The sequence below is a fragment of the Neopelma chrysocephalum genome, unplaced genomic scaffold, assembly GCF_003984885.1.
Source record: "Neopelma chrysocephalum unplaced genomic scaffold, ASM398488v2 Primary Assembly neopelma1_44, whole genome shotgun sequence".
NCBI classification, from domain to species: domain Eukaryota; kingdom Metazoa; phylum Chordata; class Aves; order Passeriformes; family Pipridae; genus Neopelma; species Neopelma chrysocephalum.
The window spans coordinates 3,397,537-3,416,055 of record NW_020897703.1 but is presented as its reverse complement, the minus strand read 5'-3'; the positions used below and the strand labels follow the sequence as shown (position 1 = coordinate 3,416,055).

At 37.9% G+C, this 18,519-nt stretch overlaps 1 protein-coding gene across 2 annotated transcripts in view; it reads right to left on the bottom strand.

Moving 5' to 3' along the window:
• Positions 1-18,519, bottom strand: part of GLS (glutaminase) — a 73,263-nt gene that overhangs the window by 44,868 nt on the left and 9,876 nt on the right. For both annotated transcript variants that reach the window (XM_027678129.1, XM_027678130.1), the window contains exons 2-6: positions 10,378-10,474; positions 9,776-9,897; positions 3,701-3,830; positions 2,903-2,982; positions 1,126-1,289 (exon numbers count right to left, since the gene is read on the bottom strand). In XM_027678129.1, coding sequence (XP_027533930.1) covers positions 1,126-1,289; positions 2,903-2,982; positions 3,701-3,830; positions 9,776-9,897; positions 10,378-10,474 — 593 coding nt within the window. The remainder of the gene's footprint in view (positions 1-1,125; positions 1,290-2,902; positions 2,983-3,700; positions 3,831-9,775; positions 9,898-10,377; positions 10,475-18,519) is intronic.

The following is an 18,519-nucleotide window of genomic DNA, read 5'->3' as shown; positions in this document are numbered from 1 at the left end:
CAAGAAAAGCAAAAACAAGGCAGCAAAGCTTTGACAAAATGCTTAATTTCCTCCTGGCAATATATTCACATGTTGGTATTTCATCACCATTTACTAGCACAATAAAAATGAAGAAATAAATTGTCAAGATATATTTTAAGTATGTAAAAATGGGTTTAATCTATAAATAAATAAATAAAAATTATTTGCATATATGTATAAATATATTAAATATAATAGCGTATCATTAATGTACTAATAATATAGATATTTAAAAGTCAGAATTCAATACAGCCCTTGCCTAAATATCATCCAAGCCCTATGCTGTTAATTAAATATTAATTGCAATACCATGGCAACAGAAACATTGTCTGTTCTCTTACTGAGACAGATCTGCTAGAAGAAACATTTGTGTTTCAGAGATAACATCCAGTATTTCCTCTAAGGCTACATGAGTCATCTTTCTCAGATTTTTGCCATAATGTTTTTTTTTTAAAACAACATATCCATACTTGAGAATTAATACAATATTAATAAAAAATAATCTAGATAAAGTACTGTAGGAGAAATTCTTGCTAAAATGCTCCTGCCACAGGGGAAAAAAATAAAATAAAAACATTGTTTTGAATCAGTAGCCAAATTCCTTTTAGAATTATCTGTGGGAAGATGTGTTCAATTTTGCCTTCTGGAAACTAGTCAGCGCTGGCCTTTGGCACCAGCACCTGCTTCTCAGAAGGCCAAGAAGGGAAGTGATATACATGTTTTTTAAGAAGATCATTTTAACATCTTTGCTTCTTTTGCCACCATTATACAAAAGGTATGATTAAGGAACACATGCTACCAACTCAACCAAATAAATATAGATTTCAAATACCTGCATTATCAAAATCCTTTGGGTTTTCCTACAACTCAACAACTAGTAAAGAGAACAGAAGCAATAAAGCATCTTTTACTAGCATTTTAAATTAGGCAAAAGGACTGACAAAGACTGTCTACCTTGCTGATGGTTTAAACATTTTGAGACACTGCCTAGTAATAAGATTTAAGAGGATACAGTAAAATGAAGAGACTGAAAAAGCTGTGTAGCTTGTTTTATAATTTTCTAAAATTCAGTATTTGCATTATTAAGTGTTATATATTTCTTACCATCTTCATTCAGGAACAATTTGTTGAATCTTAGTCCACTAGGCTCTTTCCCAACATATCTGTGCACATACTCTGTGCCAAGATCATTAACAGCAATAGCATATTTCAAAGGCTTTACACAGGACTGAAGACAAAACGGAACTTTGGTATCACCAACAGAATGCCTGGGAAAAAAACACAGATAAAGAGGCTTGAAATTTCCTGTTTGTCAGCTGTGGCAGTAGAGTATTATATGCTACATTTACTCCTCAACATACAAGGACTATTAACAAAAACACCCCAAAACCCCAAATCATGTTACTTTAAAGAACATAACAAAGAGATTTAAAGATTTTAACAACTGACTCTATAAGCCAAGCATAACAAAGTCAGTTGCTAATGATGACTGCAGATGTAATAAAAAAAATAAGAAAATTCAGAAACAGGGCTGTACCAGGGCAAAAAAATCACCTCGCACCTCTAGTACCACACTCACCCTATGCAATTGCAAACTAAATACTCAACAGGGTACAGCTGACCTGAATATAGCCACTATACATATTTATGTCTATATAAACAAAGATGAGATACAATTTGGTTTTGGAATTTGGGGACAATAATTAAATAGCTGTATTTACATCCCCTTTGATAATGGCATAGGTATTTTATAACAATTACTAAATGCTGTCTTTGGGAAAGTTTACTTTCAGCATCTGTCAGACTGCACCAAAGCATGACTCATACAAGCAGCATATGCCACATCTAGAGCAAAAGGCTTCAAGCAATCACTTGTCTAACGGCAAAATCAGAAGTTTATTCGATTCTTTTCTTTGCAGAAAATGCGAGAAGGCTTCAGGAACTCATAAAAGCTAACATTATGCAACATTAAACATAACAAAAATCAACATTATAAAAACTTTCACTGGTACATGATATAACATCCAAAACAAAGCAAAATGCCAATTTAAAATATTCAAAAGGATGAACATTTTTATTTTTAAAGTTGTTTTACTACGAATAGATTATAATTCAGACACTTAAACAGGGAGACAAAAAAAAATACTTCAGCTCACTTGTACAGCTCCTCCCCTAGAGATTACAGAGCATATGGCTAATTAGAAACAAACATATAGATCATAACAGATCACATTAAAATGAACTCTAAGCCACAGTCACCATAAGCAAGTCTGATGCTCTCTCAGGAATGCCCCATTCACAAACTCAACACCTAAAAATCACGGTTCTCAGAACATGCAGTACGACCACACAACCTGCAGCCCAGGAGGGACATCTGATGAGTTGATGAGCATCTCATTGTCTAGTCACAAAGGCAGACACAGAGCTCACATTACTTCTCAGCTAGATAGTGTGAGATACTCACATCTAGGCTCCTAACTGTCTCTGCTACACTGAATTACTAATAAAGAAAAAAATAAAAGTAAGATCACTGACATCTAAGACCGACACAGGAGAAAGCTTAATAAACCTGAAAAGCAAAATCATATTTAGTTCTGTCCAGTTTCCACATCTTTGTTTTCTTTTTAAGAGTGTGAATCTGCATTTTTTTGGTGACACATACAGATTATATAATAATGCTACAGTAAAAACATTAAAATGCAGAGAAGGAACTAACTCTTAAGAACATCGCAACCTGCACAAAAAGTAATACAGCTTGATGCACAAGTACTATCAGACAAAGCTTTGATTCCCAAATTTAGACATATTAATATTACGGAAGTACTATTTCTGTCCTGTCCTTCAAACATTCCAGCAACAAAATCTAGACATTACAATATACCTCTGTCCATCGACGGTGCAAAGGGACACACCCCACAAATCAGGGCTGAACTTGGCCAGTTGTGGAATATAATCAGCAACCTATCACAGTGTGAAATAAAGAGAGAGATGTAATTACAACATTCAAAATATTTAACTATACGTTAATTAAAATAAATGTCAACGGAAAGGATAATTCAGTTGTGTCTTGTGTATCCCACTAATAATCACCTGGTATATCTAAAACTTCATTACAAATTATTATATTCACAAGATCATTATCAAATAAAACATTTTTTCAAAGTAAAAATTTCAGCACATTCTAAAAGATATTTGTGTTCTGTATTACAGCATGCTCAGGATTTTCAAATCATATAAAATTTTTGCTTGTAACAGTCTTGGATTTTTCAACTAATTTACTGAAAATAAGCACAAGAATATTTTATTTACTAACAAAGGTACTATGTTGACAATTACTTCTATCACACAATCCAGTCAGTTGTGTAGAGTTGCATAATTCTTCTATAAAGTATAGTCTGACAAATTATACAGCAATTTTAGAGTTCATGTAAAATAAGGAACAATACTATTCTCATATTCTAATGGCAAAACTCTACAAGATTGGTAGAGGTTGTGAGCTGTATTTCTGACCCAGTTTACAAGTTGTAGACATAACTAAACTTCCCAAACTTTTATCAAGTTATCAGTTTCACGTTTTTCTAAAAATGTTAAGAAAAATCTGTCTACTTAAAAAAAAAATGTATTTGGTTAATATCAAGGAATCTAGAGAAGTTTGAAGTTGAATTTACAAACAAGTTACCTTTCCTCCAGATTGTTTTTTAGCACTTTCATATAGCTCATCAATATGGGAAGTAAACGACATAAAATCCGGAATGACAAACTTCCTCCTGAAAGCTTGAGTAAGCAACACAATATTACTTTGTACACACCTGCAAAAAGTTAAAAAAGTTTATTAGTATTTTGACAATGTACTGTCAAAAGCCTACTTAGGTAGCAATTACATGTTATTTAAATAAGAACCCTCAGTCCCTTGAAGTTAAATGCCTACAAGAACACGTCCTTATTAGAAAGACTTTTCAAATTTGCTGCTTTAAGTTGTATATTTTTTAAATTATTTACAGTAATTTCACTGAATTCATTTTTATTTCTTTCTAATTAAAGCTCTCTTTTGAAGTTTCAACTGTGGGGCTGTACTGCAAGGTACTATCTATCTGCCTTCAAGCAGCATCTCAGCTTGCAAAAGGGATCTAAGCCACCCTTAGGAAACAAGCCATGTGAAGGTTATCTAACCCAGCCCTTGTCCAAAGAAGTGCTAATTTCAGAGTTAGATCTAACCTCTGAGGTTCAGGGTTGGTTTCTTAACTTCATTGTTTCACCATGAACTGAGTGAAAACACTGCCAAGAAACGAAACTGGAATGTGATTCCACTTTAATAAGAACAAAAGCCTGTGCAGAGACTCGATAACATCTCCTAAACTAAGCAAAAGTTAACAGTGAGCAGTTCTGCAAGTATCTTGCTTCAAATTACCAGCAGTTAAGGAATCTTCGCTGCATTTTGCCTGTTAACCCAGAACGCAGTTACACTACGTCTGTCCACACCCTCTGAACATGAGCCCATCTGGGACATCTAAAAAAATGATAAAGTAAAAGCGAAAGGGCTTATCTAGGACAAACAGAAGGGAAGGATGAAAACACAAGCTGAAACATGCTGAAAGTGGTGTGTCCTTGGGTGAGGGGGGGTGAGCAGGAGCAGGAGTGGGAATTGGGAGCCATTATCAGTCACTTGAAATATGACCTGATAAAGGATATTAACAGCCCTATCCCAGTGCAAAGAAGAGAAAGGGAGGTTTAACACCAAACAAGCAGTTAACACCTTCATACCATGCCTTCTGGCAGTGCTGACGAAAGCAGAAACATACTATTAGAGCACGAAAACGGGAAGTTAGGAACATCTAGGCACATGCTACAAAGGAAAACATATCCTTCCAATGAAGACTTACACAGAAAAGTAAAAAAAATAGGGAAAAACTTTTAAGGGAAATACTTTCATTCAGAACAGATATCCCAATAATACTACTATTGAAAGTTATCATCAGTTCAAAATGAATGTGCATAAAGACCAGTGAAGAGACAGAATTATCCTCCCTTTGAATCGCCCCTCTTTTTTTAAACCTTTAGTTTTAACTCCTTTGTACTTAGATGACTTTATCCCAAATTCAACTGACAGCCATTTCAAATACTCTCCAAGAGCAAAAGAGAAATGTTAGAGAAGTTTCTGTTGTACATACTGTCACCTTAAAAACTTCTGTCTGTAATATGTTGCTTTGTTAGTTTATGTTAAAATTGCAACTGAGTTAGTTTCGTTGCAATCTGCAAAAAATCCTGTTTGTTTTTGCTCCCAGCAACCTTTAATTACAGTCACCAACTCCAGGTGCAAAATCCCTTTTCAAAAGTAATTAATAACGCTGATGGCAGCTAAGTGTGCAGAAGGAGTAACAACATAATATGCACTAGATTTAAACTTCAGATGCACTTCTACATTGTCTGTATCACCTGGACAACATTATGTACTCTTATAAGAAAGAAAAAGAGTAATATCTGAGGTTCACCTAAACCTATTAGAACAACTCAATACGAAGTGTGGAAAACAACAAGGCAGTATGCACTGACATACAGTGCTCTGAGATCATATTATGCTTCTGAAACAGAAAGGGCATTTATACACTTACAACTTACACCAGGTCTATGATGCTCACTGCAGTACTTCAATCATTTTAATCTACAGATTGAAACTCACTGCAGAAATGGCTATGCTGGTTAAGGACATTACCTATTTTAACCAGTTGTTCCCGGACTCTGTCCACATATTTATCCTGGTAGTCCTTAACCCAGGCAAATCACATGAATTACAGACTAAATTAAATACAGGGGCTTGAGTAATCTAGAGGGGTATTCAGAGCAATTATTGCATGGACAAAATAACAGAGGTCTTAGTACGCTCCCTTTAACAGAGTATAATATTTTCAGGCAACAGAGGACATGAGACAGTCTCTAAAATTCTGCAACTGATGTCTCCTCCCCACCAGAGTGTCCCATTGCTTTATGTTCCAGGTAACCCTCTGAAGATGACTGGCCTCAGAAAAAGTGGAGCAGCAGGAAAAGATCACAGGGAGGAATTCAAGTAGATGAATATACTGACAAATAGAAATCTTTCTACAGTCAAATTTTATGAACAACTTGGCTCTTCTCTCCCACATGGCTTTAGAGGTGTCCTAGATAGGTACACTAAAAGCTCCTGCTTCGTAGTACAGGGGTTCCTACCTCCTACTGTTCAGGGGGTTTTGGAAACAGCATCTTTGGTCTCTATCATAAAGTTAGGATCACTTTGTTTCTTTTATCATACAACTTGTTACGTTTATCCATTATTTTTCAAGTTCTGGCTCAGACTGCTGATTACATTTCCCTGCACAATGCAGACCTGCTAAAAATGCAGTCTGAACTACCAATTCCAAAGAACTCCTTTGCTGTCTATACAGATGAAAGGACACCTTTTTTCCAGTTTAAAAAGTATAAGCATTACAGAAAAGCATGTGAAACCTCATGTCCAGCTAGCAAGACTAGGTCTGTAGAAGTGTTCAGCATATTTAAACATTTTAGAAAAAAAAAAGACACTATGTTGACAAATCAGATACTAACATTCTAACATAGTGGAAGTCCTCTATATCTTCTGTCAAAAGATTGCTCAAATTTAATTGCTCAAATAGGGTGAAAGCATTTATTAATAGCTGGGTTAAGGTTACCTAAAATTAAAGTTTTCATCAGGATTTGCTACCTATATTGAGAGAGCAGCACAGCTGCTCAGCAGCAAATAGAAAATCCTGTTTGAGATCCAGCAACAAATTGTCAGGTTTGTGCTCAGAACATAACACACCCAGATTGCTGCTTCTGACCCGCACACCAGAGGAGATGTGGCTGCCAAGACCTCAGTTCTGGGTCAATAAAGCGGGACAGACAGCACCTTGTGACAAAGGCTAACCCTACAAAGCCAAGTAAGCTATTCTGAAAAAGAACAGGGTTTAAAGTTCAGAGTTATACCTGTTACTCAGCAGCTATCATCTTGTTCAAGTGTACACCAATTTCAAATTAACTCAATTTTGATTGCCTTGTGTCTTTCCTTCCCCTCCACTGACCAAAATATTGTTAGTTAAGAAACAGCACTCTCTGCAAGTCATACATTTTTCTGTTAGGAACATACTATGACTTAAAGGAGAAGCTAAAAGTGGTTGGAGGATTTCTTACAAAGAGTAATGGAATTTTTTCTACAAATTAGCTTCAATGTCATAGAAACAGATCAAAAAAAACAGGATATGTCAAAATGAGGACACTTTATGAGGAACACTAGCACGTACAATCCTCCATATTTATTAAGTTGTGTAAGTTCCATCTAACAGTAGACAGTACTACTACTACTATATTAAGTAGTACCACAGCTAAGGTACCAAAAAAAAAAGAAAATTAAAAAATTCACATAGCAAGCTAACTAGCACACTGCACTGCTTTCAGTAACAGGCTGTCCTCACTGTGGTGTCACTCATGCTACAAAGACCACATGTTATGTTACACAGATGCAACATGAAATTCAAGAAATTTCATCAATTCATAAATTCAAAAAATTTATCAAGCCCTCTCTCCGAAATGTGCACCCCAGAAGTCTTCAAGAAATTCTGGAGATCAAAGATGAAAACCTCAAGCAGTTCTGCCTGTAACATGGAGATTTTTTCCAAATTTTTACTATAAGTGGAGAGCACGGTAAAGCCAAAAAACTTCAAAAGAATGCAATTTTAGTAAAATTGGAGCCCAATATTTAGAACCACTACAAAGGCACAGAGAAGCATACACTACAGATGTGTGAACTAACATATTTTACAGGTAATTTCTACTGGACTTGATTGATTTAGGCAAGCTTATGCTACCACTGCTCCACATCATTTAACCTTGATACTTTATTTGATCTAGCAGCTTCGGATTCACATTTAAGAGAAGAATTACACCATTGACTTTTATGTTTAGGGAACTGATGCTTCAAAGTCCTGAGGTAAGTACAGCCAAGGAGATAAATTATTATATTTCACACCTTAGACACTTGTAGAAGAAAGAATACAGGGACCCTGTACGAGCCTTTTCACAGCAAATGCAGTGTGCCTAAGGAACAGATAACTGAAGTCTGGGATTTTATCATTTACAGAAAAGGTTGCAAAGGAACCTTCTGCTGCTGCAAAGGAAAACCTGTTATGTGAAATAAGATTCACCTCTCCACTCTCTGTATTGTCTTTATGTTCAAAACTCTTCCTGCACAAGCAACTGCGTAAGCTTTCTACAAATTATTAAAGTAACTACTGTCCTAACACAGAGGATCAAATCCCAGAGATGTGACACAGAACATGAGCTAATCCTGCCAATTAGCAAGTGCTTGTCCTTTTTCAAATGTAGAGCCCTTGCCTAAAACATAATTCATAGTTTACTATGGCAAACAAGCCCTCTAGTATGCATGTGATGCATAAGAGCAGAAGTATTTCCTTTCCAATCCAACCATACACCCAGGAAGGTTTCTGAATCTAACAATTTAGCGTTTTTACCAAGCTGATAAGTAACCAGCAAAGACCTGGTCTTGAACCTAACACAGGAGTAAAGTTAGTCCATGTTGCACTTTAAGGAAATATTCCATATCTGATTAAGGAGTTGACTGGTTTGTTATTTTGTCACACACACCGACATTCATTTTTTCTCAATGTATTTCAAAAAATGTTATATATATTTTAACATATATAACACATACTTTATATAAACTATGTAAATATAATACACATTTAACATATATTAAAATTTATACAGTATATGCTTACACTATTATATATTTTATATACTTGTATGTATATAAAATATACAAAATGGTATATGTAAATACACCTCTTTTAAACACATACATATTTTTAAATTGTAACTGAGAAGAAAGCACTAAACAACATTAGTTCACGAATTCAAAAAAAAGCTACAGATCAACAAAAATGTACCAATTTTACAAAAGTATACTCTTAATGAAAAAAGTGTCATATATTTTATGATTTACATGTAAATGGAATAAAAATACAGACCGAAAAATAGTCTGAAAATTTCATTTTGAGATTTAAGAGGCTCTAAAATTCCAATCTTTTGGCACACAAAAGCTGTAAGTAGAAGACCAAAGGAGTATGCTTGGAATGAGTAGAAGACAACCTGAACAGTGCTTATACTGTTCATCTAACTGACCACAGACTTTGCTTAAAAAAAAAATTAGAGCATCACTAAAATATGGCACACAAATCTTCTGCAAAACAGATGAAAGGAGTGCCTGCAGACCTAACTACTGTCATCTCTCCATATCTTATAGAAATTTCACTTCACTGTGTTTTTCACATACTCACTTTTAGCATTAACTATGTATATACTCCAACCACCTCGCCACACAGAAGCAGCATCCTGAACTTCAGATTAAAAACTGGTGATGCACTGAGAGAGCAGTTTTATGTAATCATACTGAATAGTCCATGCTGCATCAATTACTTTATTTGGCATCTAACCGGGAGCTCCAGTATGGGGTCAGACACATGTGCAAACACTGATACATTAAACTCTTGTGGAGATCACAGAGCCTGTCTGCTACATGAAACCTGAGAAAAAACTCCTATGCAAACAGCATCAGGCGTGTATGTTTGACTCCATTTCTAATTACACATTGATTTATATACCTTATGTCTCTCAAGACAGCAGTCAGTCAGTAACACACAGACAACACTCATTCAGAATCATACAGTTACATTATTGACAGAAAATTTACTTTTTAAAAAGGTCTTTGTCCAGCATAACACCATCTGAAGTTGTCTGAAGAGTCAGTCTTAACATATCCATGCACTCTTTCAATCGAGGGTCAGATGTACGTAATCCTGTAGATTTGAGTGCCTATTACAATAAAACAATAATTACTAAAGGGAAAAGATAAGCTATTACAATCAAATTATCTACTGCTCAGTGTTTTTATCACTGTAAGACACATCTGCCACTGCATTATCAACAGAGACATTTTGACACCTTATTGATCCTTTGGCCCTTCTGGTTGCATTTTATGTCAAAGCATTAATGTAATTTGAAATCCACAGTGGTCTGACTACATTTTACAAAAGCACAAATACTATCCAACCCTGCCATAGGCACAAATGCTTTCAAGTGTGCTCCTCTGCACATCAAAGAAGTAGATAATAAAAATACACTTATTCTTTTACTTAACTACAGAAACAGTATTAGGGAAAAAATAGTTACATTCCTTCCCACAGCTAAACATGTATAACAGAAATTCTTTGCTTTGCATTCTTGCATTTCAAATGTAAAATAACCCTGCAGTAGCCACCTTTCATACACAGCACTCTGGAACAGTAAACTTACAGTTATGAATTTATGAACTGGTATTTTTTCTTGTCCTTCTGCAATAGTATAGAAAAGTAGATCTTCTAAGCTAGGAAGGAGACCTTGCTTCATTTTACTGGAAAAGAAAGAAAAAAAGAAAGAAAGAAAAAAAGCAACATTATTTTAGTGTCTATTTTTATTTACACACATTTTTGCATTCTCAAGGAGACACATTTTCACTACCAATCTGCTACCAGTAATTTCAAAGGACACTTCTATCACTGAACACAAAGCTTAATTCGGCTTCAAGTAGTACAAAAATGGTAATATAAAAGTATTGTACATCAATTTTACAACAGCAAACACTCTTAACTGAACACAATTATATATTTACTGTCATACATGTATTGCTAAGATTATATTTATATTTTTTGGGGGAGCAGATTAATCACTTATCCCTCTTCTTGATATTACAGAGGATAAATATGCTACTCGCAGAAAATAAATTATTTGTAAGATTCAAAGACCTATGTGCCACATCACAAAGTTGTAAGAACATACCGACCCAATTGTTTTACAGGCAAGAGAAGGAGATGGTGAATGTGTAGTACTTTCTTCAAAACAGTCCTGTTTTTAGGACTGCACAGAGGAGTCCTGAAGCCTTTGTGCTCCTGGAAGCTTATGTAAGGCACATCAGTTGCCGTGAAAGCAAGCAAAGCCATCTGCAGCACAACACAGCACCCTGAACCAGCTCAGGCACCAGGAGCTGGGATTCTCATCACACACACTTAGCTAAGTAAACCTGCAGTGCAGATACACCTTTAATGGTCACTGTGCTTATCAATGCAAACACAGCAGCTCTCCAAGGATTCCAGGTGTTAGACATTTCACTCTGAGATACGCTTGCCCTATGACTGCAGTTTTTTTGTACCTTACATCTCCATTTTATGTGAAATCTGAAGGAAACCTATCCAATTAAGCACTGAGATTCCTGCTAGGACAGAAAGCTGTAATACCGACAGCTTTCCCTTAAAGTCTTTGGAAGTTTATAGATTTAACCTCTAAAAAGTTCTGCCTTTCCCTAATATTCCAAAGCACCCTGAAGCAGGCAGGAGCCAAAGTCTATGCTCAGGTCTTTACACTTCCCCCAGAAGTATGGCATCGTAGCACACAGCTGGAACGTGCACTTCCAAACTGCCAGGGGCAGCGAAAGCAAAGGGATTCGGATCAGTTCTTTTAGTCCTCTGAAGCACTCAAGTTTGTTTGTAGACAACACAGTTTAGAGAAAGACAATGTTCTGATGTCTGATAAGCAAAAATAAATAAAATCAAACAAAACAGTTCTCCAGCAAATGCACACATTAACTAAAATGCAGAGTATGAAGTCTTGCATTATTTTAGCCATCAGTTTCAAAGGGCAATCTTATAACCTAATAATATTGGCAATACATTGTTACTATACTGTATTAGATAAAAGTTATTGCCTGAAACTAGAATATCCAGTGGCAATTCATGTATTTTTATACATTTATGCATGTGTGTAGGTCCAAATTCTAGTCACTGAAGTTTTCACAAGATTAGTAATTCTTTGAATAACAGAACTCAGAGTTATAAGGGCAAAAATAAAATGCTACAACTAAGCACAGACCCCAGGTAGGCCAATTCAGTCTTACAGACTGATGTTTAATCCTCTCTCCTCTCCCAACACTTAAACAAGTCAGATCTATGATTATTTTTAATAAAAATCTGATTATATCCAAATACACTTTTAAATTTAAGACAACCTCTAGATTGCCCTTGCCTCTCTCCTTCCCTCATAACTAGCTGCAAAAGCCAGTAGTAAAAAAATATCACCTCTCATTTTCCAATTTAAAACACTGTACTTACATACAAGAACAGAAGACAGCTTTATAAGCCAACAGAACTTTCCTTGTCTTACAGCCTGGATTTTTTTTTTAAATTATGCTGGCTGACTAATGCACAGACAGGCTGGCAATTCAACCAACACAAATGCTTGCAACTACCTCAAATTACTGAGCGCCCCTTTTCCTTCCACACAGCACATTTCACCTCCAATCTTTTGAGAACAGTATGACCAGTCAAGCCAACAGAACCAGAACTACCCAAGGCACCAATTAAAGCTTTACCCTGTGTTCTGCATCTTAACTCTGCAGGTATCCAATTCTAAAAGTTAGGCTAAGTTACATCGCCCACACCCCGACATCCCCACAATTCACACAAAGCATTTAACTAAGCTCCCCAAAGTGTCAAGATTCCACGCTTTAAGGAACGTCACCGGACTGCTGAAGGTCTAGCAGAGGAAACTTTCCTATTTCACTTTGTCAAAACAAGCCAGCAAACACACTGAGAAATTTTAACTGATTACCTATTTAATTGGACATTTCTGAGCAATTAGTCAGAATTTTACAGCTGTCCCAAGTATGGAATTTCTATCTGAAAAGGTGCAGAAAAAAACTTCACACATTTGACCAAGGTTTTACCGGCCTCTTTGTAAGATTTTACACAGCATAAAATCTCTTGACATGGTTTCCATGTCTTTCACATCTGCTGCTGTTCAATATTGGGTCACTCAGCCTAATTAAACAATGGATCTGCACTGACTACCAAAGCAAAGAGCATGACACTCCATGTATTTACAGAAAAATTCCTTTTTGTCAAATAGTCCATCTTTTGATAAAGTTTATCAGCTAAATAGAGGTGAAAAGGCTTGCTCTGCAGTTTATCAGATCAGTGATGCCAGTAACTAATATTTGCTTAACCTAAAAGATGTGTGTTTTGGCACCATGAATACACTTAGCAAGATAATTCCATTCAGCACAGGTAAAAAGCTGTTTTTCAGGTCAGGGAACTTGCAATTTTCACAGTCAAATTAAGTGGAAATTCCAGTTTACCTGATTTCATGAATAAAGATTTTTGATACTTACTTCCCTTCTTCAAAAAAAATAAATAATTAAGCACCAGACTATTATACAACTACACTTCTTTGATCGTATTCTAATCTGTGGACCACAATACTGGTAGATGGTCCACGCTGCTCTTTAAATACAAAGTAAAAAAGGACATAGGAATCCCAAGCACAAGGTCTTTGCAGTATATATCATTCCTTCCTTCAACTCTTCTTTTGCATCGGTACAATGCTAACAACCAGATTCCAGGGAGGATTTCATTTTAACAAATGCTGAATTCGAATTTCTACAACAGAAACAAGATTAGATTTCAAATACTGTGAAACATTGCTGCTTTCTACTTCAAGACATAACTGCCAAAATGCAGGATTTACAGAGCAACAAATGATATATAGATATGATATTGCTAATAATAGTTTTAGGCTCATTATTAACCATCAGGCATCGGTCATAAAAATATGAGGTCACAACTACTGTCACAAATGATGGTCCCTCAGGAGTCTGTTCTGAGACCAGTGCTGTTTAACATCTTCATCAGCAACACAGATAGTGGAATCAAGTGCACCCTCAGCAAGTTTGCTGCTGACACCAGGCTGAGTGGGGCGGTAGACAAGTCTGAGGGATGGGATACTATCCAGAGAGAACTGGATAAACTCAAGAAGCTTGCCCAGGTATGAACGTCATGAGGTTCAGTAAGGCCAAGTGCAGGGTTCTGCACCCAGGTCAGGGTGAACACTGGTATCAACACAGGCTGGGGGATGAATGGATTGAGATCAGTCCTGCTGAGAAGGACTTGGGGGTGCTGGTGGATGATAGGCTGGACATGACCCAGCCATGTGAACTCACAGCCCAGAAAGCCAAATGTGTCCTGGGCTGCATCCAAAGCAGCGTGGGCAGCAGGTCAAGGGAGGGGATTCTGCCCCCACACTCCACTTTGTTGCGACCCCACCTGCAGTGCCACATCCAGCTCTGGGGTCCCCAGTACAGGAAGGACATGGACCTCTTGGAGCAGGTCCAGAGGAAGGCCACCAAGATGATCAGAAGGATGAGCACCTCTCCTATGAGGTAAGGCTGAGGGAGTTAGGGTTGTTCAGCCCAGAGAAGAGAAGGCTCCTTGGGGACCTCATTGTGGCCCCCTTCATAAAGGGGGGTCTATAATAAAGATGGATACAGACTTTTTAGCAGAGTGTGTTGTGACAGGACAAGGCATAACGGTTCTAAACTAAAAGAGGGCAGATTTAGATTAGATATAAGGAAGAAATTTTACGATGAGGGTAACGAAATGCTGGAACAGGTTGCCCAGAGAGGTGGCAGATGCCCCATCCCCAGAAACATTCAAGGTCAGGCTGCACGAGGTCCTGAGCAGCCTGATCCAGTCGAAGATGTTCCTGCTCATTGCAGAGGAGACTGGACTAGCTGACCTTTAACAGTCCCTTCCAACTCAAACTATTCTGTCATCCTCTGAAAGCTGCAAGGGCTGCAAACCACAGTCAGCAGCTACTCTACATAAAACAGGCACTTTGAAGAAGTTGTCATCATACTACAGACAAATGTCTCCAACCAAGAGATACAAACACTAGTCAAGTCACTAAATAACTACTTTCTGTACTCCTGCATAGTGAGACACTGATCTGGTAACAGCAGTGGGTAACTGTTTACCCAAGAACTTACCAAGATTCAAGAAAAAACTATGTATTTATAAACTTAGATGAAAGATAGACATGTTTCATAGATATCAAACTGTTTATGGTAAAACCAAGAACTGTTGCTTCAAAACCTTGGACTCTACGGGATTTATGAAAGGTCTAATGAAAGTGCACTTCTAACAGTTCCTTGCATCTCTGAGTATTTCATACTCCAACAGGAGTACCAGTTAAATGAACCACTGCCTGGTTACTACAGTAATTCCTCTGGAATTTGGTCTGGCTGCAAAAGCAAAATTTATTTTTAAAGGTATCTCCAGAATTCATGTCTGCCCTTAAAAAAGAGCACTACCACTCCCTGGTCATTAAAAAAAAAAAATAATAAAACACTTTTTTAACCATTTTGCTATATTCCACATACTAGTACCAACCACTACTGCAATTTAGTGTAAAAATTTAGCAATTTAGCTTTTAAAAGTTAAGGTCGCTCACATTTTGCTCCTCCCTGTCACCTTAATCAGGGCCTTTGTCATTTAGAAATAGCTTATACAAAGACAAAATGTTTGATCCTTTTCCTGTCCAGTGTGAGGTGAACAATGCACACTTATTCCGAAAGTAAAAGTAAACAATGCACAGTTATACTGAAAGTAGAAGCAAACACTATTAAATATAACATGTCTATAACTGAGGATACTGCCAGGATACTGTGTTTTAATAATTCAAGCATGAGCATAGATATGACTGCATTTTAATCCAGGGTCTTCATTAATTAAATTTACCAGTCTCTCAGTTAAAGCTCCATTATTTTTTCTCTCCAAAATATATTAAGTTTCAGTTGGATACACAGTGGGAAGGCTGGATAGCAGGGATAAGGAGGTGGTAGAGATGTTTCGGAAAAAATGCACAAGGGGATCTGGTTATGCAATGGGATACTAGTTATTTCATCAGCCACAGACCTCATAAATTATTCCCTCTATGAGGAATTAAACTGTTCTAAATTTCTGTATACTCTTTGCACAAAACATTTTAGGTGTTCACTTGCAACTCCTACTCTCTGTACACAAGGACTGCTAGGCAAGGAAACAAGCAATAAAACCTTAGTTCTACCTTTTGACACTGTGGGTTATTCCAGTATCCTAGAACTTTAAGATCAAATAGAGAAAAATAATCCCTCAACACTAACAAGCAAAAAAACGAAGTGTAAAAAGGACTACTGCCCTTCTAGCTGGGTCCACAAACCATTAGCCTAACACAACTCACATGTTAGATACTCCAGGTGGCAAAGTGCTGGAATCAGCAGAATACAGAGACTGCACTGACTTAGCCCAGTTGACAACACAGTCCAGAAACTTGTCTTTTGAACAACTTCCCTTTTCTTCCAAACCCTGTACTCTGTCTTAATATAGCAACGATTTCCACATGTAACGTACCATTTACTAATGCTTCAGGAAGATTTTCATAGTTCTGCATTAAGAAAAATACAAATGAAAGTATCCAGCAGCCTGACTAATGTGCCACCAGGAATTCCTGCACAGCCTGAAATGAAAAGAAAGTTTCCAGCTTTTTCCTTGTTCATAACTATATGATAGATGTTTTACAGATTTTCTCCTTGTACTTTTTGCAGTAAGGCTCAAAGAACAAGCACCTGACTTTCAAATACACCCTTTTGTCAAAAGCCAAAAATGATTAAAAGTGTTTAACTGGTTTGTGACTACATAGCTTTAGCACATATTAAAAATTATAGAACTTCCCTAATTGATGCTAGCTGTAGGAAGCTGGTAACAGCTCAGTTTAAGAAAATGTTACCTCTTCAATAAATCACCCTTGCAGCATCCTCAAAAACCCACCACAGCTGGCATGCTGTTTTTTTCCAAAGTTTTTAATGGTAATGTGTGTATTTCTTATTGAAAACAGAAGTGCAGCCATTATGAACCACACCTACCTGAGCCACAGCTAAATAATTTTTTGTTCCAAAACATTATGAACAGAGCCAATTCAAAAAAGGAGACTTCATATTTGTTGAACAATAGTATAATACCCAAATGATTGTGCATTATATTGTACATGGTTACATAACCTGACATGCATGCATTTTTTAAGGCATCTGACAGCAGAAATTGTAAGTGATGCCTAAAGAATGCTATACCTCATTAAACCAAGCTGAGCAGCTATGGCCTTCGGTGGGAAAAATGGGAGAAGAACAAGGTGACAGTCTCCCTCCCCACCTGCCACGTTGAAGGAGTGCAAGTTCATGCTAAAAACAAACCCCACAAACCACAACTCAAAACCAGAACTATTAACAAGCTAAGGACTGAAGCCTTCCTGACAGGCCTTGTGGAATCTTTTCCAGACTTCCTCTTAGCATTAGACTAACAGAGACTTTGCTCAGTGTAAAAACAAAGTACTCCTTTTTTGGCTCTATTTCTTCTGTCATCTGCTTTTTTCATAAGCATAGCAAATTCTGGGAAAGCGGTTTGGGGTTAGATTTTAATTATGCCACCCCATACAGGATGCCTACAGGAGAGCCATGGGGAATGTTTCAAACATACACAAAGGATGTGAGTCCTCATGGGGCTTGCAGTTAAGCTGTCAAACTTCTTTTAAAAGGTTTTCAGAGCTACTAAATGCACCCAGGTTCAAACAGGGAATGGGCAAACTGTCAGACAGGGTGGTAGGAGACGAACAAGACTTTCAAGAACTGCATAATGCTGAGGACTATCAGAGCAGAGTCCTCTGCCAATCCATTTACCTCATCATCATACTCTATCCCTGGTATCCACCACCAGTCATTACCAGGGATAAAAACTGGAGCTAATGCACCTGTCACCAACCTTTTTTTTTAAAGAAAGTTTCAGGTCCTGAGTGGAAGAATCTTAACTTCTTAAGCATATACAGCCTTATCATTCTATTACCTGCACGTACCTTTGTCACTAAGGGACAAATAAGGACCTCTTGGCACAGACACACATCCTGCAGCACCTATGAATATCTGTACTCACCACCAACGGCTGGTAATATCTGTCCCTGGCTGCACTAGACCACAAAAACACGGAATTGTTAAGGTTGGAAGGGATCTCTTCAGACCATCCAGTCCAACCCCTTTGCCAAGGCAGGGTCACCTCGAGCAGGTGACACAGGAACGCATCCAAGTGGATGGAGACGTGGAGGAGACAGCGCTGCAAAACTTCCAAGGCAGCACTACGCACCACGTACACTGCCTTTAATAATTAATGCAAGATGACACAGCTTTGCCTTCTCCTGGGAAATATTTTTAGGCGAGTAGCACCGCTAGAAAGAACACCCCAGCGCACACTGCCTGCTCCGAGCCTCACATGGGTGGGAGGGACCCCAGGAAAAGGGGACGCCCGGGACCCCAAGGAGCGGCGAGAGGAGCCCCGGGGGGCGCACACGCCCTCCCCGCCACGGGGCTGTGCTTCCCTCCCGCTCTGAGCCCGCCCGCCGTGACCCGCGGCCGCCGGGAAGCGGCCCTGATGGACCCGGGACTCCCGGTCCCGCACCTGCCGGGGCAGCGCCCGCCCGGCCCGGCCCGGCCCCTTCCGCAGGCACCACGCGTGCATGGGGAGGCGGCGCTCACATGGCGCCTCCGCATCA